Consider the following 27,223-nt stretch of genomic DNA (forward strand, 5'->3'; position numbering starts at 1 on the left):
TCCCCACTCCAGTTGAATGGTCCCCTGAATTCACTTATCTTTCAATGATTCGAGCATTAGTGGCAGAAATAGTCCAAGAACAATCTTAGGAATGTGACAAAAGCACCTTAGTGCCCGCATAAGGAAGAGAGAATATCAGGGTCAAGTCCGAACACTCTGAACATATGTGAGGTGAGAAGGAAAATGCATAATGGTTGAGGATGCTGCTATAATTATTTCTACAAGGTGATTTTGACATTACAACTCAACAGCATCAGAGGAAATCATTTATATGGAATATGGGGATAAACATTAAACTTTAGCCTAAAACGTTCCTAGCCTTCCACTAGAATATTCCAGATGTTATATATCTCAAAACTTGTGATTCTCATAAGATTCGGGATTTTTATTATATTACCAGATTTTTTTACTTAATAAAATTCATAGAAATTTAATGCAATTGTGTAATGACTCAAAATGTAGTGGAGTAGGAGAATTATGTTGCTCATTTTCAGTACAGTTTTAAAATCCATGCATAACTGTTCCTCTCAGAGAGGAAGAGAATGAGGTTATTTAAAAGTCCTGAGTTTTAAAAAGAATATCTTCTAATAGTTTAAGGTGAAGATTATTATGCGAATCCAAGTAAGAAATGCGTTTGCATAAGTACATTTGATAATGAGGTTACGAATCCTAGATCATCTTGTCTCTGAAAATTATAATTTTTAAATTCTGGAATATAATAAGTCACATAATAAAACGTCAGTTATATTTGTAAGCTTCCAAAGTTGAGTTACCACATAGAATTAGAGGGATTTATTTTTTATTTTTTTGCCATTTTATAGTCCCTTGCAGACCTCCCAAAAAACACATTGAACTGACATATACTGTCACAATTCCTTCTGCCTGTAGTCAACATTCAACCTACGCTGGAAAAAGGCAGATGAAGATAACTATCATTTAAAATAGGGAATAAGGGTTAAAAGGCTGACAGCTTGACTGTTGTTTAATAATCTCCTCTAATTTATATGTGAAATGTTATGCTGTCAAACAGCCGGTTTAGAAAACATTTACCAAAAAATTGTCAGAAAGTTAGAATTAGGCACTTTAATTTTATAATCCCAAACTGGGTTTATAGAACAATTTAAGACCCTAAAGATAAAGTTATATATTGTATAATGAGTAATATTTTTGGAAAAGATTTAAAGTCCCCTCTAAAATGAATAACCCCACATCTGATCATCTTTACCTGCTAGTGTATTGAAAATTTTACTCACCCCATTTTAGTACTTGCATTGAAGCATAATTTCAGTTACTTTATAAGGCTGTGGACCAGCCAGCAGTGTTATCGGTTAAACATTTATTAATGGTGACAGGAACACCAAATTTATTTCAGTGCTTTGGCTTATTTACTGCTCTTTCACCTTTGTATTTTGTATTGACAAAGTAAAATGAATATTGATAAGGTGAGCTATTGATTTTTTAAATGTATGGCTTGTTCTCTGCCTCACCCAAAGTCACAGACCAAAAGACAGTGGATGTCTCAGTAGCAAAGGATGTAGATTCACTATTATAAAATTGAGAACTGTTGAAGCAAGAAGGTTTGCCAGCAGAATGCATTTTATAGTTTGAAAAATGTCATCTGTAAAGGTGAAGAAAAGCAGTGAACAAAATAGGAGGAATATTATTAACACATTTTGAAAAGGCAGTCAGCAGTGTTGGTTATGGGCTGTGTTTTGGGGAGACGTCAGCTTACTGAGGATTTGATCATAAAAAAGATTTAAATATGTTTATTGAGAGATTGTGGCTGCCACATTTTTTTAAAAAATGTTTTGTCCACTCTATGTTTCTAAATTCATTGTTTCCCACAATTAGTATTTGCTGTTATTGTTTTTGTTTTTTATTGAAAAAATATCATGGGGAAATTATTCATCATAGGAGTCAATCTTTTTTTCTATACATTTTAAATTATGCAAAGAGATGCCTGTTGAACTTTAAGATCTCGGTATAGATATTGCTCTAAGGGGTTTTCATGGATATACAAGTTCTTGGCAAGAGGTTGCATTACAGCTTTAGTGACTTTTCAACTTTCCCCTGCATTGTACTGATATTTCAATAATAAAATAACCTTTCTGGCCATTTAAGGCAATAAAGGCGGATTATAAATTATAATAATGGGTGAAGATTTTTTAAAGCTATGCTTTTCATTAAAAGTCATGCTGAACATAATCAGGAAAGGTTTTGTGTCACCAACTCCTTTTCAAGGTGCTATATGTCTTCAAGTCGTCCAAATCTATCTTACCAATAATTATATTTTTATTTTCTTTTATCACTGGATCTACGACTATTGTAGATTATTCTTTTATTTCTTCCAGGATTTTAAAATAGGCAGATTTTTGAGGGGGGTTGTTGTTACTAATTTGGAAACCAAACTATCTCGGAACATATAGCAAAAGCCTAGAAAATAGATAACCCTGCTTCTCTTGATGCATGGACCACCAAACTTCCTTGCAGTTGCGTGCTTTAGTAGAGACTTAAACAGCAATCCATTACCATTTGGTACAAAAAATACCTAAGGAGAGGGTAAGCACACATATTAGGAAGAAAATAGTTGCTGTTCCTGCCAATATGAAAGACTCAATAATGAAAAAAATCCTCAAACTACAGAATACCTGGACATGCTGAATAAAATGGAAAGCCATCTTTTTAGATGCACAGCTGAGACTGCAGGAAAGAAAGATAAATGCTCATGACCAAAAATGGTCCTAAGCAGCCCCCAAGCCCATGTCCAGTTTTGTCAGTCGCAGAAACCGTGAGGCACGTTGGTTACTGTGGGAAGGGAGCCAAGCCAGGGAGCTGACCTTATCAAGCCAGACCCTCTGGGAAGCTTAAGTCTCAGGAAAGAGCAGATTAAAAACAAAACTCACCCACACGCACAGGAAAGCAAAGGACCTCGTTGCCACCTGGGCTCCAAAGAGAACATGGAAGATTTGTAGCCAAGAGCCTACCCTCACATGAGTTTCTAGTTGAAAACCCCACCAAGCCAAAGTATTTTCACAAAAGCTGGTCTGTGAAGCAAATGCACAAGCGCTCTAGAGGTTCATGTCGTCAACTCCAAGCCTCAAGAAGAACCACAAATGAAACCCTACTGAAGATGATCTCATAAAACAAGACTAAAAGAGTTATTAAAACAGATGCAAAACTGAAAAGGGATTATTGGCAAAGAAAGAGACAAATGTAGTAGTAAAGAACCAAGTAGAAATTTGAGATTATTTTATTTATTAAGAAAAAAATTGAAAATTACAAACTTACTGGATGAGTTAAACAGAAGATTAAAGACAGCTGGAAAAAGAACAACTGAATTTTAAGGACAATCTCAAGAAACGACCTAAAAGAAGCACAGAGGGATAAAAACATGGAAAATATAAAAGAATGGCTGGAGGACTTGAAGGAGAATGAAGTTAGACATCTGTCTAATACAACTTCCAGAAAGAGTAGAAAGAATAGGGAGGTATAATATTTTGGAGAATATTGACAGAATTCAATAATAATGGCAGAACTTTTACAACGGAAAAGAAATGTGAACTTTCATATTCAAAAAATACAAGTTTTTATCAGGAAATAGTAAATATAAAAAATAAAGTCATACTTAGATATATTGTAATAAAACTTTAGAACACCAAAGACAAACAGAAGAATGCAAGAACACCTAAGAAGGAAAGATATAACCTTTAGAGGAATGAAATTACACTGTTAGCAACCTTAAAAACAGGAGTACAGTCCAGACGATGAGATGATACTTTCCAAGTGCGGAGATAAAATAACAGAAACAACCTAGAGTTTTGTATCTGGTTAAACTACTTCCCAAGAGTGATGTTAAAGACATTTTCAGGTAAAGACTGATCATTACTAAATTTAATACCTCAGGTAGAAAAACAGAATCCATAAAAAATAATGAAAATCAAGAAGAAATTTGTTATCAAATAAATTGTTAATCATGTGCATATAGCTAAACTATTATAATAGTGAACGTATAAAATTAATAATGATGGTGACAGTGACCATCAAGATGCCTCAATTGATTGTATAAAAAAAATGGGACTAAAACTGTGGACAACAATGATACATAAAGTGTGAGGGCATAATAAGCCATGTCGACATTTAAAGGTAGTCACTAAAGGAACACAAATGTGTAATTTTCAAGCTAGTATAAGCAAATAATAGATGCCAGAAAGGAGGAAACAAAAATGTGTAGAAAAGGCAAGGTAAATAGCATTAAGTAACATAATAAAAATAAATCCAGACATGACAGTAATCACAGTAAATGTAAATGGAGTAAATGCATCAGTTAATTTCAGGGATTACGTATCATAACAGATAAAAGAACAACACTCAATAAATGCTTTTATAATAAATACAACTAAAATATAAGTTGTAATTTAAATGGAAAGTCCAAGAAAGCTAGAGTAGCTGGACTTATAGCAAAATGAATCTTGATTTATTTCAGGAGAGTTGAAACACCCTCTTTAGACAGACTTAACTATGCTAGTTTAGAACTACTAGTTTTTCTAGGAGTTTGACAGTTGTGAGTAGGATAAAAATTTCAGTCATTTGGGAAAATGTGGCAGAATAAACGACATAGTAGAAATTTTGGTGATATTGTACTTTAATACAATATCAATCAGATGAGGAAGATCAACAGAAATACAGAGACGGAAGCATTGGCAATCTCTAAGACCTGCAGACACTATTATATTCGGAGTTATCCAAGTATTTCACTGTGTGTATGCTGTATGTTGTCCACATGCAAAGTGAGAGAAGTTAATATTACAGTTCTCATATAATCCCATTAATTTTTTTTAATGGCTTGTGAAACATCATCGCTACTGAAATTATTTATGTGCCATTAATTCTCAGAGGGAAGCAGTGCAGGGAATAGAAAGTGTAAGCTTTTCGAGGGAATCTTAACCTACAAACTCCCTGTGTGGCAATGGTCAAGCAACTCCATCTCTCTGAGGTCCGTTATAATCGCCCCCTGGCGCAGTCGTTATGAAGAATGGAGGTAATGAATGTCATATGCCTAACAAGTAATCCACATGCTGGATTCACAGTGGGCAGACCATAGACGTTCCTGACTATGTTTCAGTAAACATCCCTGTGTGCCTTCAGAACCGATACTTTTATTTTGAGATTTTTGTTTGTTTGTTTTAGTTTTCTGAAAACCCAGTTGTTCGACACATAATCATTCCATAAGAAATATATTTCTATAACCAAAACATCTGTTGTAAACACACTCCCTTCTCGAAACATGTCAATACAGATCATGTCTTTTCTTCTCTACAACGTTTTCACCACTTAAGGAAAAAACCTAGAAACTCGCTTTACGTTAAATTTTCATTATTTGAAAAGTAAGTGCCTTGTATTTTTGAGCACTTAACTACTTGAACTGATTTAACAAAATTTACATGAAAATGTCTCCAATATTGCAGATAAAATATAGAATGGTCTAAATCAATAAAGCTTTTCTATATTAAGAAATGAAATAATTAAAACATTCGACAGAAAGTAGTAACATCACTTTCTCACAGCTCAAACTGTGCTTAATGCTGTTTAACAGTAATATTAGGTTGGTGCAAAGGGAACTGCGGTTTAAAAGGTTAAAAATAATTGCAAAAAACGCAATTTGCACCAACCTAATAAAATACTCGTGTTCCTAAGTTAGTGACTGAGAACAGAGGAGAGTGTTAAAATTTTGCAATTTTAATAACATCACTAATAATAGTAGCCCTGCCCCTCTGCTGGCTCCTAAAGTGATGGGGAAGAGATGCAGGCAAGGAAGAATGAGCGAGAACCACCGAGTGCCTTCTGAGTACAGGGAAGGGGCTGCATCAGACTGCGTGTGTCACCTCCCCTTCCATTGGCTGTTTATCCAACATCAATACGACACTTTAGGAGCCAAATTACTAAACAAGCTGCCAATTAGGCTTGCAGTCAGCTGGATAGATTAGCAGCTAAGAGAGTCTGATACAAGATTTTCATCTCTTGAGCCAATTACACAAGTGAATTGCCGTCCACAATACTCTTTGGAAGATTTGCAGGGAAAGGACCGACTCAGCTATAAGAGATATGAGATCCAGCATGAAGAGAGCTGGGAGTGGAGTGTGGATGGGTTAGCAGGCTACGACTTGCTGACACTGCCCAAGCAGGAGGACAGCCTTCTAGGAAAGGACTTAAAGGATTTAGCACTGCCAGGAGCAAAAGAGAAGGAAATCACAGAATAGACTGTATTCTATGGTTGGAGCATGCTGTGCTGAGCCAGAGTTGTTCCCTCCCATGTCTTAATCTCATAAAAAACAAAACAAAACAAAACAGGATGAGAGACCAACAGCTCTCATTCTAGAAACATTTTCCATGAAAATCTGTTGTTGTCTTTTTGGTTTATTTGTTCGTTTTTTAAGGTTGTACAGAAAATCCATTGCTTTTCTGTTTTGTTTTGCTTTGTCAGGAATCTGTGTTTTCTAGGTGGAAAGATTTAGCATTTGAGAAATTTTGTGTTCCTCCTGTTTTTGTTGTTGTTGTTTATCTTCAAAGTGCAAGGTAATACTTTATTAAGAAGAGAAATGAAACCAGCATGTAAAAGAGAGAATGGACTCTTGTCCAACTTTTGAAGAACACAAGCCGGGGAGGAGTAAGGAGGCCACTCCTGGGCCACCATGCTTAAAATAGCAACATTTTAAAATTATGAGAGTAAATCAATTATTAAAAAATTATGATGGTAAATCAGTTATCATTTGTTCACTTTGGAACTGAAAACTTACTACAATTTAGCATTTTTTGTGGGGATGTTTTAAGTTGGCCTTAAACATTAAACCCATTTGAATCTGAACTTTTGCAAGCTTTTGTATCAAAAATATGATTAAACAAGATGTGTAGCTTAGAGCAGAATTAGATCGCTGATCTGATTTTAGCTTATAGGTGGAATTAAATTAAATCAGAACAGTCCCCATAAAAAATCAGGAACCTAGGACAGGATGCTAGTGCACTATTTACCTGACACACCTGATGAGCAGCTATTAGATGCCTTGGGGTTTTTGTCTTGGTCTCCACCATAGTAATAATTTTAAAATAAAATTTTAATGGCTTTTTGTTTTGTTGTTTTATTAAGAAAGTGTTTGGATAGAAGGCTTTCATTTATTTATATATTTATTTATTTATTTTTGTAACTAAAAGGTTCATTTCTTACATTTTATATATATATGTGTGTGTGTATGTGCACATATATATACATTTGCATATATATGCACACATACATTTCGTATACACGTGTGTGTGTGTGTGTATATATATATATATATATATATATATGCAGAGATTTTACACATACACATACACACACACATTTTGCCCTTGTGAAGCAATAAATAATGTTAGTCTAGAATTTTTCCTTGCTATTCGTCCTTGCTATTGAGGCTTTTTGCAATTGAACGTTTTTCCTGTTACACGTTAAGGTACTTGTTTCAATGAGCTAAGAGCCAGCTGGATACATCCCCGACCAGCTCATTGTTGTGCTAACCTTCCAGTCTATTCTATTCTCGGTCCGAAAGTGCTCTGAAGACTGAGACTCCCACAATGTTCCATAAAGAGCTTTGACAATCCGCTGATGATAACTGTATGGTAAATAAGACAGGATCCGTGCTTAAAACTCATCTCGAGCACTTTGCCGATTTCTTCTTCTGTAAGTCAGATTCACGAGGAACCCCACTTGCTACTCGGCCCCAGAATGCGAGACACAAATTACCAGATAAGACTGTTGGTTCAACCCTGGCATTTCTTTTATTATTATTTTATTTTTCCCTGTGAAATGACTGTGCCAGAGAATACATGGACATGTATGGGTACAGTTTAAAGAACAATAATAAACTGGCCATTTGCGTCACCACCACCCAGGTCGAGAAACAGAATGCCATACGCTGTGGTCGCACGGGTAATATTTGTATTACTGTTACTGGTGCTTGAGGAGCCTTGTGTGCCTTGGATCACCCTCCTAAACATCGTCTTAAAGAAGGAGTAGGACAGAGTCCCAACTGGACATGCAGTCATAATCCTGAGCCAGGGAGGAAAAACGTGACGATGATGGTGATGGAAGAAAACAGGTGAAGGGCAGCTGTGAGTTGGTGCCAAGGAGACATCTAGCCAACAAGCCTTTGAGAGTAGTGAGTGATTTTGTCAACAACTGCTCATTTCAACTGTCAAACTGTCTAGGAAGACACTGCCCACACTTCAGAGCGGAAGTAAGCTGGGCCCAGGACAGAGGGCTCAGGACTGACTGGTAGACCACAGGTATCCTACACGTCCTGAAAAGTGAGACATCTTTATCCCTGGAGGCCCACGGAGGGCAGGTGGGCAAACACTTTATCCCTGTAAGTTTGTGACCTCAGAGTCCCAGGGATGCCTCGGTGTAAGAGATTAGGCTGAATGTGTTCCCACTAAAACAAAGGCTGTTTCATGATCCCCTCACCCGCTTTTACCTACACAATCTCCTATATGAGTTGGATAATCACTTCTTTCTTCTGCAAGGAGCGTAACCACAAGAAATGCTCTGGTAACTGACAGTTCTGATTGCTTGTGTCTGGTTATCTCCAGATTTGCTACGTTCCCTTTTCATGCACCATAATCTAATACGCAGCTGCTGCTAGAGGATGAACAGAAATGGACCAATCAAAAAGAGCCAACTTGTGCCATAGCTGAGGCAGACAGACCAAGGCCAAGCCTGCAGCTGCCAGAAAGCACTCAGGGTCTTGTGATTCCTTGACTTTTACCACATTTGTTAATTTCTGACGTTAGATGTTTAGTACTTCTACGTTTCCCCCTAGAATCAGATGCATAGTGTATATGCTCAACTTTTTCCACAAGAGCCTACGAGACAGTTTAAATTAAAAATCAATCTTTGAAAATGGTATCGAATACAAAATGCTTAAGTAGATGCTTCTCTCAATGTCTCTACTAAGGAGATGGGGAAACAACTGCTGTTTCTAAAACTCATGATAAGCACTAGCCAATCTTCTTTTCCAAACTTAGGAATGAAGGTAGATCGGAATGGAGTGATGGAGGTAAATAAGGACAAGTTTTTACATAGTGTTATTTATACCTTTAATATTCCTTTCCTCTGTTTTTCCCTCCTACCTACGTCTCGGGTCATTAAGACATAGAAATGGAAGGAGGGGGAAGAAGAGAAGAGACTGAAACGATGTACACGTTACACATGAGTAACAAATAACAAGAAGAGGATGATAACCCTGTCCACCATCCCAAGGAATTAAGGATGCCATCAATGGTGCTTTTTGTTTGGTTTGGTTTTAGTTTTGGTTTTATTAACTATCAAGGCCCTGGGCAAATGTACGATACTATAGAATAAGCTGATAATTTTCAGAACTATCCGTGAGGTGATGAAAAGAATTGCCTTTATAAAGTACTTGGTCATTTACTGAGCACCTTCTTCCCGCATAGGGTCTCATCTGATCCTGACAACTTCCTGGGAGGTAGGCGGTGTACATTCTTTTACTCCTGTTCATATGAGAAAACAAAAGCGCAAGGGGTTAAAGAGCTTATTGGCTGTTATGCAGTAGAGCTGAAACTAACTGGGATCATTTTCCCTGTGCTATGGCAAGCCACTTATCCAAAGATGGACAAACAGCCCTCCCGGGTACTTTGTTGGGTACTTTGTTGAAAGGTAAATGTAAGAGAACACGGTTTGCTTAGCCTGAGAGGATCTCCACCTGTGTTCATACTGATGTGTTTGGTCCTTTTATAATTTCAGGGTTTGTGGGCGAAAATGCCCAGCCCATCCTAGAAAACAACATTGGAAACCGGATGCTCCAGAACATGGGCTGGACGCCTGGCTCGGGCCTTGGACGCGATGGCAAGGGGATGGCTGAGCCAATTCAAGCCTTGCAGAGGCCAAAAGGGCTAGGACTCGGGTATCCTCTACCAAAAAGCACTCCTGCGGCCACTACCCCCACTCCAGGAAAATCAGCCTAAGAAGAAAAGCCAAGAAGAAACTAACGTTCTACAACTTTTTATTCACTCTATACATCCCATTGTTCTAAAAGTACAACATAGCTTCTGTTTTTGAAGCAGAAATCTACATGGTCCTGAACTTGTCACTCTAGCCTCCTAACTGCATCCAGTCCTGTCACAGGGATAGAAATGGGGTTTCGTCATAGTTCATGGTGCTACAGTACAAACCTTGACCTTTAAAACTTTGTCAGCAATTTTCAGCTGTTTCTAGGTATAAAGAACAGCTCATTTCTCTTATTTATTTTGATCTTGTATGTTAATAACGTCTAATGCTGTTTTAGCTTGATTCATTCATGTGTGCTTGCGACGCCCAGGCAAATGTGAGCGTGCCTATGGGTTTCTAAAATGGGATGGGCCAGAAAGGATTGAGTTTCATGTCATCCCCATTGATGGTTACCCAACAGACCTATCATTGCATCAATGAAGTCCTAAGAAAATCTTTGATTGAAAAGCTTCCCGACTTCATATTTCTTGAGTTTGGCTTTTTTTTTTTTAATCCTTGGACAATGTAGTATGAAGTTCACAGTTGACGCAATTAATGTTTCCCTCTGACATTTTGACAAAAATGAACCTCACTGTTACCACCAGAGTGCCCTCAACATGACTTTAGTGCGTATTTTATAAATTTTACCTCATTTAGCACATAAAAGGATTATTGAAAGAAAAATGTATTTTTTAAATTCATCATGCCTGAACTGTAAATTCTATAAATCGAGACTTACTTCTACCTCTCTCTTCCCAAAGGTTGATATATATATATTTTTTTCAACATCAACTCAGCTGTAGTAAACTGATTTTAAATTCTAACCATTGATCGAAGTTAGAATATCAAATCGATTTATTTGAAGATTTAAATGGGTCTCCCAAGAATTCAGATTTCTGGCAGTGACCCAACCCATTTGCAAGGCGAACAAAAACAAATGGTACCCACTTGCCCTTTCTAACATCTAAGCAGTTACTCTCAAACCAAGCAAAGCAAGTCACGTTATGCTGTGCCTCGCGTTGTTTTTTCGAATCATCAGCTTCATAATGTCAGAGATTCTAAACTACTCTCAGTGTGGAAGATGTGGATTGGTTATCATCTTCATCATTAAGGACTCATAATAATATTCTATTTGTAATGGCCCTTATTGGTTGAATAAAGGCCAAGATAACACACGTGAATCACCTTTATTATGGGTTGTTTTTTTTAAAGGCTTTGGCTTGCTTTTTTAAGAGCAGTTTTAGCTTCACTGCAAAATTAAGGCAAAGGCAGAGATTTCTCCTAGGCCCTCCACCCCCACACATGCACTGCCCCCCCTCCATCAACCTTCCCCACCAGAGGGGTGCATGTGTTATAGCTGATGAACCTACACGACACGTCATTATTACCCAAAGCCCACAATTTACATTACCATTCACTCTTGGTGTGGTACATTCTATGGACTTGAATAAATGTATAAGGACATGTGTCAGACACAGGCGTTTTACTGCCCCCAAATTCCTCTGCTCCACTTCATAGGGTTTTGAAAATTTGCAAATCAAGAGATTTTTAAAGGGGGGATGAGGAGTTTTGTGCATGCAATAGACCTTTCCCAGGTGGTCCCCTGCCAGTTAGGGAGAGGGCGGTCAGCTGCTATTTGAAAGCCTTGATGGTTTGCCAAATGTATACATTTCCTTTAATAATTACCTTCTTTCTTAGGGTTATTGTGGTAAGAGGACAGGTCAGTTAGAGGAACTATAAACTACCAGGTGAGTTGCTCTTTTAAAGCATTCTTGCTGGATAAAGTCACCTTGTTGTATGATTACTTTCTATAAATTTGTTACTTAGGAATTTGCCATTTAAAAAAAAATGCTTTTTGTTTACTCATTCTCTCGATATAAGCAGGAAAAGCTGGGGGAGACTGTATAGCAGTTTAAAATTTCTTTATGACAGTTTATAGTGCTCTGGTGTCTGTTCAACAGATTTTTCTTTAAATTCCAATATTTTCTGAAAATTGGAAGACCTTCTAAAAATCTCAGCATTCTGGAAAGCGAAATGTGGAGCCACGAATAACACACAATGAGGTTACTGGGAGACTGACCCCAAACTCCTGAGGACTTGGGTGCTCTTTTTCACTTTGCCAAGTTAACCCTCAAAGAGCAGAACACACACCAACTGGCGTGGGGGACTCTTCAATGAAATGTTGCGGTCTTCGTGAATATTTTGTTGTCCTGGCCACGTACTGCTCTTCTGAAGCAGCTCTTCTAAGATGTTCACTTCACTTGGGTGCCCTTCTCTACACCCCTCCTTAATAATCCTTCTTTATATTTTCAGCTGTAGAAGAAAGGTCTTAACTCTTGACGTCTAAAGTCACAGAGGACTTACAGTATTTCTTCATCTGTGGAAGTGTGTAACTATACAGAAGACATGGATCAATACTCAAAGTAGAGAAGTGGCAACATCCACGCTTCCCCCATGCTCTGCACCAGGGGTGTCCACACTGCGGCCCGCGGGCCAACTGCGGCCCACAATCCATTGTTAATTGGCCCACAGCAAATTCCAAAAATATATTTAGTTTACTTAAATAAACCAGGTGAGGCAATCCGTACTTCACCTCGAGTGAGTGGCCCGGCTGTTTGTGTATTTTACCGCATATGGCCCTTGGTGAAAAATGTTGAAAAAAGTTTGGACACCCCTGCTCTACACATACGCCAGGAGTGCAGACGTCCCTTGGAATTAGCAATTCAACTTTTTGTCTTTAGATACTTGTTATACTCGATATTGACCACACTGTGTTCAATATCCCCTTTTCCCTCTTTTTCTCTTCCTCCCGCCCTCCTGCCCTCCTTGCCTCCATTGTTAAATTATACAGTACCCGCTTTAGAAGAAAATCCATTGCTAACTAAAATTTACTAATTAATTGGTCTCAACATTTTAATACATAGGTTTCGTAACTCACACTGTGGTTATCAAACATACGTTCAGACAGTCGGGTTAAAGATAAACATAGCGTGTACATATAGGTGTGTTTACAGGGCACTCAGTGTGCAATATGCAGACATGATTGCAAAATACTGCATTGTATTCATACGCCTATTTTAACATTGTGAATTGATATTCTTGTAATTAACTGACAATTGCTTCTCTTCAATATATTTTCATTTTGAGCAGATATTTCATGAAAGAGAAAAATTACTGTTGACATGCTGTTTAAAGTCATTTTCTAAAAAAAACAGTGACCTAAATTGACATTGTAAAATGAAGTTGTTTAGCAAGGACTATTTTGGATTTTTTTTTTTTTTTAAGATTGTTTTCTTTTGGTTGGTAGAAAGCTACACTAATAGGACAACAAACAAGGAAAGAATAAACATATGTTTAAGAATGTTATTTATGAGTAGTCATTGTTTCATGCTTTAAATGTTTCTTACCTTAAACTAATGAAAAATAAAGTTGAAAGTACTTTTAAAAAAAATTTGTTTTAACTGCTATCCATTGACAATTAATATTTAACAGTGCAGTTAAATTGATTGGTAATCTTTAAGCCATGGAAAATTTTCAATATTTTTCACACAAAAAATTAGAGAAAAGACTTGCTAAACAAATTTGACTTACATTTATTCATAGCTGATTGTGACCGGTTCTACCCCATTTCCCTGTTTTTGTTTGTTTTCTCTGAAGTTGGGCTGGACTCACTGGCTTCAGGTCTCTCTCCACTCAGATCCTACGATTCTGACATAGCGAGTACATGTTCTCTCTCTGGCCACTTGAACTATCACAGCCACTCCATCTCCTTCTGAAAAATTGTACTTCTCATTAACATGCTTGTCTATTTTTAATATTTTGTAATACTCATTCAAGTGTTGAAGTTTATCTTTTCTCCCAAAAATCTAAGTAGACTTAATGGAGGAAATAGCTTTCTTTTCTTTTTTTTTTTCAATCCAATAGGTATTAAATACTCATTTATCTAACAGGCTTGCAGTAATATATACTCAACTGACAAGTGGACCATGAAAGCCCCTTCTGCTGGGTTCCTACTAAGCAAAGACTCATTACTTTACACACCTGACATTTTAAGTAGATCCAGATTTGTCTCTAGCGAGGCAGTGCCGTGAACTGCCAGGAGTATGATCTACTATTGTCATGTTTCCTTTATCTGTACATTAGAGTGGTCTTCTGTCTTTGAATTGTCACAGTTTAAATCATTCTCAGATTCACAGACCTCACTCCGGTTGCATTATCAGAATGCCCTGTGTTTAACTCCTTAATCTTTCAAGGATGAAGTTAGATAACAATTGAAGGCTATTTTTGTGTTTCTCTAGGTTTTTGTTGTTGTTGTTCTTAGTTTGAATTTTTCAAAATAAATTATTAGCATTTTAAGTGCATGTATAATACTTGATTTTTCAGCTGTAAGATGGTAGGGACAAGACTGTATTATGATAGCATCCTACGTAAAAAGAACACCCAAAACTATTTTCTACCTGTTTTCACCTTCCTAAGAAATTTCAAAGAAAGGTACACTTCCTTCCGAAGCCAGAATTCTTTAATAAAAGTAGAAAGGATAAGAACTAGTATCCTAACTCATTACATGCTTAGAAATATGCTTTCCAAAAGCAAACACATTCTTATATCCCTTATTGAGGTGAATTTCTTCAAACGTCAGAATTTCATAGTTGCAATGAGCCAATGAGTTTGGGGGTGGGGGGAAATGTAAGGTTCTTTGAGATGGCTGCATGGCTACTCCGTAATTCTGAAGTTCTTTGTTGATGGCTGTAATTCATTATGGAAACTACAGACAACCCACATTGCATGTAGGAGGTATGCAGTTCACAAAATAATTTTGGCAGCACCCACTAAAGATGTGAAATTTAAAGTGCAAAACCACAATCTTTCTCATGCAATGGCCAGTGTCTTCGGGTCCTCAGCAGTCAGTACAGTGGGCCATATTCTGTCTGGCCCTCTTCTTGACCCTCCCACATCTCCACTCAGCTGTTCTTTTCCTGTACCACCTCTAATAATAACTTTCCACGCCTCTCAGTCTACCTCACATATTGTCCTATCACAGCACAGCCTTCCAAATGGGAGAAATGATGGCCGAACACACAGGACACCAGCACATTTTGACTCCCATGCCGTGGTACTTTTCCGTCAGGTCCCTTGACAACTCAGCTAGAAACAAGCAGCTGCAGATTTCGCCCCACTCAGTGAGTAATTGTCTGCACCACAGTGACAGATGTGCAATATAGCAGCTTCAGGAAAAAATTAACAGTTTGTCCAGCATGTCAGCTCGCTCTTTTTAGTGCTTGGGAGGTCTTGGCCCCATTACGGATGATTTAGAAATTGAGGCAAGCAAGGACCAGCTGCCCACGCTGAGAGCCTTCGTTAGTCGCCCTCATCTGCATTCCAGGACTCGCTCACATCTAGAAATTGGTGGAGCCCCTCTGGCCGCAAGATGAGTGTGGGCTGACAATGCCTTGATTTGTTGAGAGAGAGAATAAATGGGTTTTTCAGAAGATGAGGAAATATCACCATTACTGGCCAATTTACAGCATTTTATCTGTTCTTCAAACATGTCACTTTTGTTATTGTTGCATGGTAATTACATAGTGAAACGGAAAGAAAACAAATTCTGGTTACGTATTCAGATGGATTGCAAAATCATATAATCCTGATAAATGCCCATTTATGATACACATGGATGAAAGGTTCATTTTAATTTTGAATGGCTAGCTCAACAATAAATAGGATATAGGATTAAATTTCAGAGAATCTGATTACATGAAAGCAAACAGTCTTTCCTCCGCTTTTTCAGATCCAGGAAATTCAGGGACTTTACTGTCAGGCATTTTCACCAACTGGATTTTCCCGAGACCGTACAAAAAGTGAATTCAGAACTGCATTGTGAAAAGAATGAAAACTTTGAGTGAAGCCAGAGAGGTGTCTCGTTCTGGAGTTCAGTCTGTCCTAAAGGCTTCTCAAAAACCAAGTGGGCCGTTGGTGGGCGAACTATTTCCAGCCTGGAGGAATAGCCCTGCGTTTCGAAGCTTACGTGCATGACCCGGTCATTCCTAGAGTCTCACCAAACATTTGGATACTAGAAATCAAATGCTCTTTATTGTGTTTGTCCCTCTTGGAGATTATTTTTCCCCATTCCTGCTTCCCTGTTATTGCACAAGAACGCTGCCTGCGGTGTTTAGCTGAGCACGCAGATAATGAAAAGCACAGAGACAAAAAGGAGCAAGGGGTCCGGCTCCCCAGGACAGCTACTTAAACTGTCAGGTGTGTAACGTAATGAGTCTTTGCTTAGTAAGAACCCAGCAGAAGGGGCCTTCATGGTCCACTTATCAGGTGAGTATATATTACAGTAAATCTGTTAAATAAATGAGGATTTAATACCTGTTGGATCTCAACTTTGCTATGGCAGGGAAAGAGAGAAGAGGCACTGAACTGCCTTGGCCCAGGGGTGACACGTGTCACCTCTGTTCAGAATCCATTAGCCAGAACTGGTCACACCAGCCCAACTGGATTTCAGGGAAGCTACAGAAAGTAGAGAAGCGCATGGATATTTGTGAGCACTAACCATTCCTGCCATAGTTATTTATTCATTCTACAATTATCCTATTTCTACATAGTCTTAACACAATACATCCAGACTGTTAAACATCAAAGCAACACCTACCATATTTCATTGAATATAAGATAGCAACCATTTTAAGATGCACCTTAATGTTTTGTACCCTTGAGAAAGAAAATAAATATAAAACACTGACAAACTATGATCCATCACCCATGGCAAGATGCACCCCAACTTCAGAAATACTACAGTGTGAAAAAATGATAAAGTATGTTCGTGTCAAAGGAATGGTGCAGATGAAAAAAAACACATAAGGACTGTCAGGCAAAGCTACATGGATAGGTCAGATGAGAACTGCTTCTTGAAGAATGATAGGGTTTGACTAGAAAAAAAAGGGGTTCATTTTTACCAATAGCTACGACCGCGGATGTGGACATTATAGGATATAAATGGCACAGGCATTGGAGTTAGTCCAGTCTGGATTCAGTGTCCAGCCTCAATGCCTTCTGTGTGATCTGGAGCTAATCTCACAAGTTTCAGGCTCTTGTGCCAAAGGTAGGAATAATAACAGCTACCTCATCGAGGTATGAGGGTTACGTGTAATAACGCGCACAGAATACCCTCGGGCAGTGTCTGGCACACTGTATGTGCTTTAAATTAGGTGCCATTTCTTTTCCTGTTTCTACTGAAGTGATACATTGTTTTTGTTTGTTCTTCAGTTTGGGGGGGTCAGAGAGAAACATTAACACATTTTTAGTACTTTGCTAACAGCTCTCAATATAAAGACAGTGAGATTAAACAATCTTCCCAATATCATAGCCACTGATAGACATACCCTTAATAATAAACTTCAGCTATGGCTCCAAATGTTAGGTTTTTAAAAATCCACTCAACCAAAACCTATAAAATACAGAATTCAACCAGCTACACAAGGTAATTTCTTACTAGTGGTCTGAAAATCCACCAGGAGCCATTGGTCATTCCCAGCAAGGCCTTTGGAACCCACCCCGGCTCTCTCTTCTATAAGTTGCTCATCTCATTGAACTAGAAGACACAGATCCCAGTGAGAATGTAGTTAGTTGGCCCAGGACTGGTGCTAACACTGACAAATCCCCCAGGTAGGCTGCTTGCATAAGATACTTAGGTTGAAACTGTGTCTTTTCGCAGAATTTTTTTGAGACTACATTCTAGAAGAGTCCCTACCAAACTTCAGAGTACATAAGACTCACCAGGGAGCACTTTAAAAATTGAGATTCTCCAACTCCACTCTCAGAGGCACCTGAGGATGAGAATGCAGTTGAGAGAGACTGTCCTAGAAGAACCACACTCGGCAGTCTCCAAACCTTGACTCACATGCAAGCCCAGTCTTCTGTGGTCCAGCCTGTTGGGTCATCTGCCCCAGCTCTCATCTTCTCGGAACTGTCCTCAATGCCACCGCTCTTTCCTGCTTTCCCTATGACAATTCCCAGGAATTAGGAATCAACTAAGGTTTCATTCTGGCTTTGGTGTGACTGGTCTCTTCTTGAATGGAGAAGCCATTGGACTGGGAAGCAGAGGAAGCCAGTATAAAAATGAGGTCGAGGATGGAGGAGAGAATGAAGATGGAAGCAAATACCTGGGTTTCTTTCCTACAGCCCTGGGGCCTTGTTAAAGGTTGTTAGATGTTCTTTTCATAAGAGAGAGGAGGACGGGCACTGGGAGAGTAGAGGAAGTAACACTGTTCTATAAAGCATGACGTCTCTCTCCATGGAACTGGGCGTTTACACTATGGGGCAGAATACTTAGCACGTGAGTCTAAACATCTTATTATCAAACCGATAAATCAGTGAGTGAATCATTCACATTACACAAAGATTTTTCATGTTGAAGAAAGAGCACAGGATCCGTTTAGGTAGCATTTTCGCGGTGCTTATTTATAGATCATTAAATACTTAACAGGGAAAACGTAAAAGCTGAAGTGCTTAAGCCCGTATTTATTAAGTTTCCATCACAGATTCAGATAAAGCAAATCTAAAATCATAATGACAGCTAATTGTCCAGTTTTTAGACTTTTATGTTCACAGACAGGAAGTTAAAATAACAGTCTGTCCATGTTAATAAAGGAGTCCTGCCTTCTACCATGGTTATAATTCTATTCAGAGGCTTATTTTCAGTCCCATAAGATGCCGTTTTACATTATAATAAATACTCCTTTTTTGTACAAGTTAACTTTAGCTTTCTGTTATTTCCATATAGTACTAATATTCTGCTAGATGTTGACTAATATTTCAATATGTTATAAAAAACTAAAACGTACTATCATAACTTGACCAACTGAATTTGTCTCTGACTGTGCAATCATCTAAGAATTTGTAGTTTTAAAGGCGCTATTACACCTTATAATGCTTTAATAAAGTTCCACCTGTGGCAATGGGGTATTTTAAATAACTTGGCCTCATTTTTCTTTTTCTTTGCTTTCTAAACTGAGCCCAACTCTATCAAATTCTAACCCAGTAATTCCTATCAATAGAGGAGGCTTAGTACTTCAATGGACTCTCATAAGACTGGAGAAGAATTCGGAACATTAGTTATTTTACTTTTTAAATATGTTAATGAATATGTAACATACAATATTTTTCCCAGAGCGGTTTAACAATTCTTATGCATCCCAGAGTACAGGAGAGTATGGTAACTCTGTAAAATATCATTAGAAGCCATACCCTTCAGTCTTTCTACCCCATCTCATAGCTACTTGCTTATCATACTCTCAGGCTATTCAGTTCCACTGTTGGTTGCTGAGCTGTCACTGCTAAGATAGTTTCTCCTCGAATCAGCAGTGGCCTTGCTCACCATCCAGCTTACCACCTACCTCCAGCCTATCAGACAGAGTTCCAGGACTTTTTAAAAAAGGAAAAAAGGCAGAGAGCAGACAGCATCGCTTCAGTTCCAATGGTTTGGTTTGCTTTTACATCTGGGATCCAGAGGCAACAAATTACAGCAGAAGGGGCACTGGACTAGGAGCTGGCAGACCTGAATTCAAATTTGGTCCATCCCTTCTCCATTCACCTGACTATGTAGGTTTCTGTATCCAGATTTATAAAATGAAGAGGTTACATGGGAAAAGGAGTTGATGCTTCTGAGTGCTTACTCTGTGCTGGAGATTTTGTACATAATTTCCAAGTGAACTTCACAGAAAGGTATTACTACATCTTGGTGGTCCTTCTCAGTCATAAAGATTAGATGACATTTAACTTCGATAATGCAGACTAATTGGGAAAAAAATTAATTCTTGAAGTAGCAGAAAATCCAAATTATTTAATACTGAAGGACATGCAATGTTATCGTTTACAGGTAAATTACTAACAGTGAATAACATTTTATTTATTATTAATATTCAAATCAGTGTTTGTATGCAAATACCATTTGAATAGGAACTAGAGTTTTGAAAATTTTATTTTCCCTAAGTACTTTATTTCCCCTATAACCACTTTCTGCTATTAATTTATTTGATAAAGATATCACTATAACGCACAGGCATACTAGCTCACCCCATGTCTCAGTCACTGCAAATTCAAATTTTAGGGGGTCCATATAAATAGCATTTGACAATATCCCCGGGTATGTGTCTCATGACATGTAGGCCTCCTGCTCATTGATACAGGATAATACTAGACAGTATGACCTTGGGCAAGAGCCCATGCATGATTTCCCAGAACAATGAAGAAGAAAGTGATGGGTTTTTTTCTTTTAAAGAACTGGGGTCCAGGGTAGTGACCTTAACTCCATATACAGTTTGAAGAATTGGAACAGATACAGAAAAAAATCAAGACAAATGATTAAAGGCTAAAGGGACTGACTTCAAGAAAAACAGAGGCAATGAATAAAGTAAGTTGCTAAACAACAGCCACAGAGAGAGTTTAAGAATCCCAAGAATATTTAAAGACACAAACATTCAGAAGGAATAGAATTATTTCGAGAATTACCCTTTCATTCCAGAACGGGGAAAGTGTAGACCGGTTGGTTGGAAATTTTTTGTAAAGGAAAATGGTGTTTGAGTAAAAGGAAACAGAAAGGCACCTATTTTGATGGAAAACCTTAAACTAACCAAAGGAGGAGCTCTTGCGAAATCTCACTCCGAATAAGTGAAGCCCTTTGTGAATCCATCGAAGCTGGGGTCGTGGGCAGGAATATTCTAACACACCTGAGAGTCTACCATCTCTCCACTTCCAAACCACGCTGGCTGGATGTTGTGCCAGGCCACATTTGGGGGGTGCGGGGGGCTCTCCACACTGAGGACAGCCATTCTGTCCATTCTGTGGCTGCTGAGTAGCAGAGGGTTTGGCTGTGACCCTTTTTGGGTCTCCACTTTAATCTGACTTTTGCGGCTGTGAAAATAACCAAAGTACCTCACAGGTCATTAGGCTAAGTAAACTACTCATTACAGAACGAAATGAGACCAGCGATAGTCATATTCTGCCCATGCAGAATGTGTCTACTTCCCACCATCTAATTAAATGCTACTTGCTGAGGATTTAGGGAGCATCCACCCATATGCTTGTCGCTGAGCTGGTCATGGTGAGGCTTCATAAGAATTTCAGTGTCCTCCCTGCCCACAAGGGACTTGGGATCTTTCTTCAAGACACCCGACATATATGTCAGGAATGATATCTACATATTTCATAATGAGACCAGCACAGGTACTGGCTAGTGAGAGTGAATGCTCATCTTATCGGAATGGATGCCAGCTAGAAATAATGGATATAGTGTAACGGTGCACATTGGTGAATACCAGCCCTACTTACATCGGATTTTCTTTTTTTAATTGGAGAAGAAAAACACAACTACGTCTAAAATGTTATATTGAATATGATCAAATGCCAGTATATATGATGGAACATAAATGCTGTATCTGCTGCCTTTCTCTGCCGTCCACGGCAGACAATGTTGATCAATAATTGTGCTCTGTGATGGACACAGGCAGAGTCCTTGGTGGTCAAATACGATCAAAGTTAACTCTTGTGATGAACTCCATTTACACAATCCCTTATAGACATAGTAAGTGTTGATCACAGAAAGGGGCTCATACCAAGATAACCAACCACACAAGTCTCTCCGATGCTACTTTCTTGATAATGTTAAAGAATTTTTTCTTGCTTGTCCCTTAATCAAGTGAATCACCCTTCTCTCAAATGTGCACATACTCGTTTTTCTCACTTGCTTTCCTTTGCCTATGGCCTCCCACTCGTCTGGCTAAAAACAATCCCCAGTAATCCATGTCCATTTAGAATCAGGTTAAATCTCACCTCTTTCTACCAATCTTAAGCTCTGATCAACAGAGTAAAAATAATATTTAACCAGCACAGAAAGTACGTACCCACTTTTAGTGACACTATACACAATAACTGACCCATAATTGAAATTTGACTGAATAAATGAATGAATAAGAAATTCTACAGGCTCAAAGGGTATACGCAAAAATTAGGACTGATTAAATTAGCCTCAAGTTTTTGAGAATGCCAAAATCAGAATGGCTGCCTGCACAATTTTACTTAAGGGAAAGTACGTTTTCAGGCAAATACAGCAGAAATGAGTGTAAGTATTTCACACAGGTCTGCTTCCAGCCGATTTTCTTAACTAAAAGGAAAAGTTCACAGAAATCCGTGTAAATTGTCTGCCAGAGGTGAAAGAAAACGCGAAATCACATTCCCTCCACTGAGTGTAATTTCTTCATGAGGCTGCCTGGCATTTTACGAAAGTTTACCTGGTGTCAAGCCTGCTGACAGCTGTGTTGTCCTGATTTAGAAATAAAGGATTGACTCAGAGGTGTCTCTACAATCATCCCGCAAGATGATAAATCCCAACTTTAACACCCAAATGAGAGGTGAACCATTAGCTCCGGCTGTTGTGTGGACCTCATGCTTAACTCAATCTTCAGGCTGTCAGTGTGGCAGGAGGAGGGGGTCCCTGGGCAGCTCCTGGATGGGTTTAACCAGCCCAGGCTGTCCTCACTGTCTGCTTGATGCTGGGGGCTGCCTGTGGAGGATGCCCCATCTCCAGCCCTGTGTGAATGAATGGTCCATAAGTCCACAAAGTGGTTTTTGAAATCTGAATAAGAGCTGAGCTATCATCTACAAAATTGTGGCTCATCGAATAGAAATTATGAAGAGATCCTGTTCTTTTTCGCTTTGTGTTACTGGCAAGCATCCTTAGTGAAACTGATTCTTTCCATAATAAGCTGTCATCGGATCCAATTGTGGTGGAATACGGTCTCGGTGTTTGATTGCAGGGTCTGCAGGCTTGAGACGGTAGGAATGCAATGCTTAAGCTGCTTCACTTATTGCCTGCTGGTGTACAAATACAGGATTTGGCAATTTAGCCTAACGTCTTAGTCTCGCCTGCTACAAACACCCACTCTGGGTGGTACGAGCCATGCAACTTTCCACAGGCTTGGAGACAAGAGGGAGCCTGTAAAGCTGAAATCAGAGCCAAGGTGTGGGTCGGCCTCATGCATAATCAACCCACAAAATACTGTCTGATGGACCCCTTGCTACCACTGACCTTTGGACTCCCACTACTTAAATAAAATAAATAAAGAAAAAATAACAGTCAAATCCTCATAAATGCTGAAAAGAAGCAGCTGGTTGCCCAAAGACCACTTTAATAATAGGAATGAAAATAAAACCAAAGCTGGATACAAAAAGGCTTATATCTGTTAAGAAAAAAAAAAAAGAATAAAGTAAAGAAGGGGGTCAAAGCCGCATCTGCACCATGCATGCCTATAGCAGAGGAAGCAGGAAAAAGCAAGAAATTTCAAAATCAGAAACATCTTGACACTCCCCAGATAACAGCTAACTGTATTAACATACTCCATGAGGACACGTATAGCCTTATTTCAAGTTCCTCCTGCCATAGAAGAATCTCTATAGAACGAAAATATTGATGGAATGGTATTCTTTGTACAGAGGCGTCCATGCTGACCCTGCTTGGCAGTCACGTCCTCACTGAATTTTGTCAAAGAAAATGCTTTGCTATTAAATCTTAACTACATTCCCAGGTCCTTTATCATTTGCCAACCTCTCTATTTAATGAGGCTAGCGTCACTCTCACGGAATATTGATTAACCATGACAAGATTTGAATACACATGTGATGCAAACAATGATTGATAAAATTCGCTGTTCCTAAAACTGTGCCGGCCACATTTGGGGCTCTAGATCAGTGTAAAACCTGCAGTATTTGGATCCTTTGAGAGCAATCAGCTGATCTTGTTTTATTTCTGCCCTCACATGATGTTCAGTCGAACAAGGAAAGATGAGAGTAGGATTTTGAGATCCCGTGCAGTGTACTAGAAAAGTAACAGTTTGTGATCAGAGCCCTGGCCTCAGACACACTGGGTCATCTTTGATGGCCTGAATCTTTTGAAACCTTGGTTTTCTATCTTTTCCTGGTCCTTTTTTCCCAGTGGGATATAATGAAGATAAGTGAAGTAATATCATGTTAAAAACATTTTGAAAATTAAAATGCTATAGAACTGTACAGAAGAGTTTATGCCAAGCACCCCCAAAATTTATATAATGCTATAGATGTTCGAAAATTAAAGATACCTGGTTACAGAGGTGATTAAAACAGGTTAGTGTTTCTGCTGAACCTTGAAGAAAATAAAGCCTTCTAGTTACAGAGATGGATGCAGACATTGAAGACGGAGAGAACAGAGTGGAAATAGAGGGGAGACAATGTATATGTGGTGTGATCAAAATCTAGAAAGTAGTCTCATTTCTTGAGAGTATGGGACAGCTAGTATTAATTAAGATAATTGCTTTTTTGGGGTGTCTGTATTTTCAATGGCAAAATTTCCCATCGTTTCATTTCGAAAGTTAGTTACAGCGATACCAACAACTCATATACCATATGTCACATTTCAATGGGTATACATTTACAACTCAATCTGTATTTTAGCTTTTTTACACAATAGTTTGCGCAGTAGACCACGTGCACAAGAACCATAAAAAATTCAAAACGGTTTCCCAATTTCCTTTGCTGTTCTCTGCTATAATGGCTGATTGTTTATGTTAATGTTTCTATTGTTTTAATATTCTTGCTTTTCTCATTCATAGTCTAAGAGATTATTGTTAGTGCCAACTCATTTGATTTATCATTGAGAGAAAGCCCTTGTTCAAAAAGTCAGCGCAGGATATTAAATGATGATTGCCTGCAATGAATTCCTTCTCAACATCTGCAAAGACAATTTTGCCTTTTCTTCTTCCACTTAACTCTAAATGAGAGATCTTAAATATACTTAAATAGGTTTCATATCGGCTTACAGAATATCTTCTTAAAAGCCAGGATGGTGAAAACAGTAAAGCTTCTAACGCTTCTTTTTCTTGGTTAAACACCCACATGGGTACTGACGTCACAATGAAGTATGATACATATAATCTTCCACTGACATCCTAGCTAACACTGTATAATTAAAATAGTTCTCTTTTCATATCATTTTATGCTGTATTTATAGAGAACTTTAAAATTTATCCACTGCTCTTAATTTCAAAGAATATTTATTTCTTCTTGGCCATTGATTCATGTACATAGAAACAGGCAAACAGTTGCTATTTTAAAATAAACTTTTAAATTTGTTCAACGCTCCTCCAAATGGAAATACTTACATTAGAAATACTAGGTGACAATCCCAACTGTATTTTTATTGTGTGTATTGCGGGGTTAATTCCTAATAGTTGGTTGGTGTTTCATAACATTGAGGTAATACAAACCAGGATCAACCGAAGTTAAAATGACAACTCAAGAGAAAATATGATATAAACAAAAAATAATTATTTTGTCTTCAGAAGAGACAGTATTGTGGACAGCAAACAATTCAAAATGTTACTTTCATTGGTTTTTGTCACCTTCGTGATCGTATCTGTTATTTTATTCGATGCTGCCATTCAGTAAACATTTCTTGCCCACTACCATATGCTAGCCATGATACCAGGAGCTGAGTGGGAGAGGCAGAAATATAAAACTAAATAAGCTACATACCTTGCCTTAGATAATCTCGAATAAGAATAGAAGAACCAAGTACATAAATAAATAATGGTAATAGAATTTTATCCAAACTATAAGATAGGTCCATACAAAGCATTACATAAGGACATTGACGGGAATACCCACTCTATGTTCACAGATGCGATAACATTTTGGCTGGATCATAAAGAATGAGTGGGGACATGGCAAACAGAGACAGGATAAAGAATTATTCAAGGAAAAGGTAATCACTCAGACAACAGCACAGGACTGTGAGAGCATGCTATATTCTTTAGGAAGGATAAATTGTTTGGTAAGAGTGGAATGAAGGAATTGGGGAAGTAGTGACAGGAGATGACGATGGAAGTAAAGTGAGCCCAGACAGAGAGGACCCATGTCTTCCATCCCAAGAAGACTGGAAATCTGTAGTCAGTAGGGAATGGGAGTCAACAAAGTTTTCCATGCGAGAGATGCCAGGCTGATGACCGTGATGAGTGACTATGGGAATCACTAACATTTACACAGCACACACTTTCGCTCCAGGTGTTATACTCTGAGTCACCCCATGACAACTCCTCATGACAATTCCCTAAGGTTAGGACGGCAACATCTCTATTTTACAAATAGGAAAATGGCGACAAAGAACATTAAAATAAGCAGCATACCTGTGATTTCAGCTCAATAGTCTCACCACTAGACGATAATGCATCATTGCACTCTTGTTTTAGAGGGAACCTGGCAGTGGTCTGCAGGATAGACTGAGTGGGAGAAAGAATGAGCACGTTTGGGAGGCTGTGCATTCGTTCCATAAATATGCACAGTGCCTACAGGTTGTCAGTGGATAATTTAGGTACCGGCAATAAGAGCAGTGGATAAGATAATGTCCCCCTTTTCACAGAGGTATGACTATAGACTCATCTAAAAATGGTGAGTATGTAAACTAAGTTAGATATAATGTTAAATCAAGAATAAGGCACCAAATCAAGAGATATTTAGGAACATAAATGGACAAGCTTTGGTGACATGAAAAGTGAACAAGCACGGCAAGGTGGAAATCCAAGAAGACTATGAGTTTTCTAATAGGCCACTGGTCACATCATGGTATCAACTGAAGGCAAGACCCATTTAGGAAAAAGACAAAGACTTTGAGATATATTGAAATGAAGCTACCTTTGGGAGATCCAAATGGGAATACAGGTCCAGAGAGCTTTTTCCAATATTGTTGAGCAAATATTTTTAAATACTTTCATGCCATTTAGATCCCCCCTTGCCAGTATAAGGAGTCCTGAGATTATAATGTATGAATTAGCACTGTGTTATTACCACAACACATGCTTATTAAGTGTTATTAAGGCCAGAACAGAGCTAGGCACCGCGATCCAGTGATGACCAGGAGAGACATGCCCCCACTCTTCAGCTCAGGGTGACAAACGAAGCACATGTATATATACCTGCCTCAGAGTCCATTAAAATGAACACAAAGAGATGTTTACAAAAGAAGAACAAAAATCATCATAGTGCAATAAAAACAGGACAGAAGATCCTCTCTGGGCCAGAACCTCTGAGAGCCACCTGCAATGTTGAAAGTCAATGGGATCAAGTGGACAGAAGATTTGCAAAAGAAACTGCAGCTCAATC

At 38.4% G+C, this 27,223-nt stretch overlaps 1 protein-coding gene across 1 annotated transcript in view; it reads left to right on the top strand.

Annotated features, from left to right (window-relative positions):
- GPATCH2 (G-patch domain containing 2) overlaps positions 1-13,394 on the top strand; it is a 148,316-nt gene extending 134,922 nt beyond the window's left edge. The window contains exon 10 of the mRNA XM_019743007.3: positions 9,794-13,394. Coding sequence (XP_019598566.2) covers positions 9,794-10,014 — 221 coding nt within the window. The 3' untranslated portion in view covers positions 10,015-13,394. The remainder of the gene's footprint in view (positions 1-9,793) is intronic.
- The last annotated feature ends 13,829 nt before the right edge of the window (positions 13,395-27,223 follow it).

Source organism: Rhinolophus sinicus, chromosome 6, assembly GCF_057876585.1.
Source record: "Rhinolophus sinicus isolate RSI-liver-muscle chromosome 6, RSI-T2T, whole genome shotgun sequence".
NCBI lineage: Eukaryota > Metazoa > Chordata > Mammalia > Chiroptera > Rhinolophidae > Rhinolophus > Rhinolophus sinicus.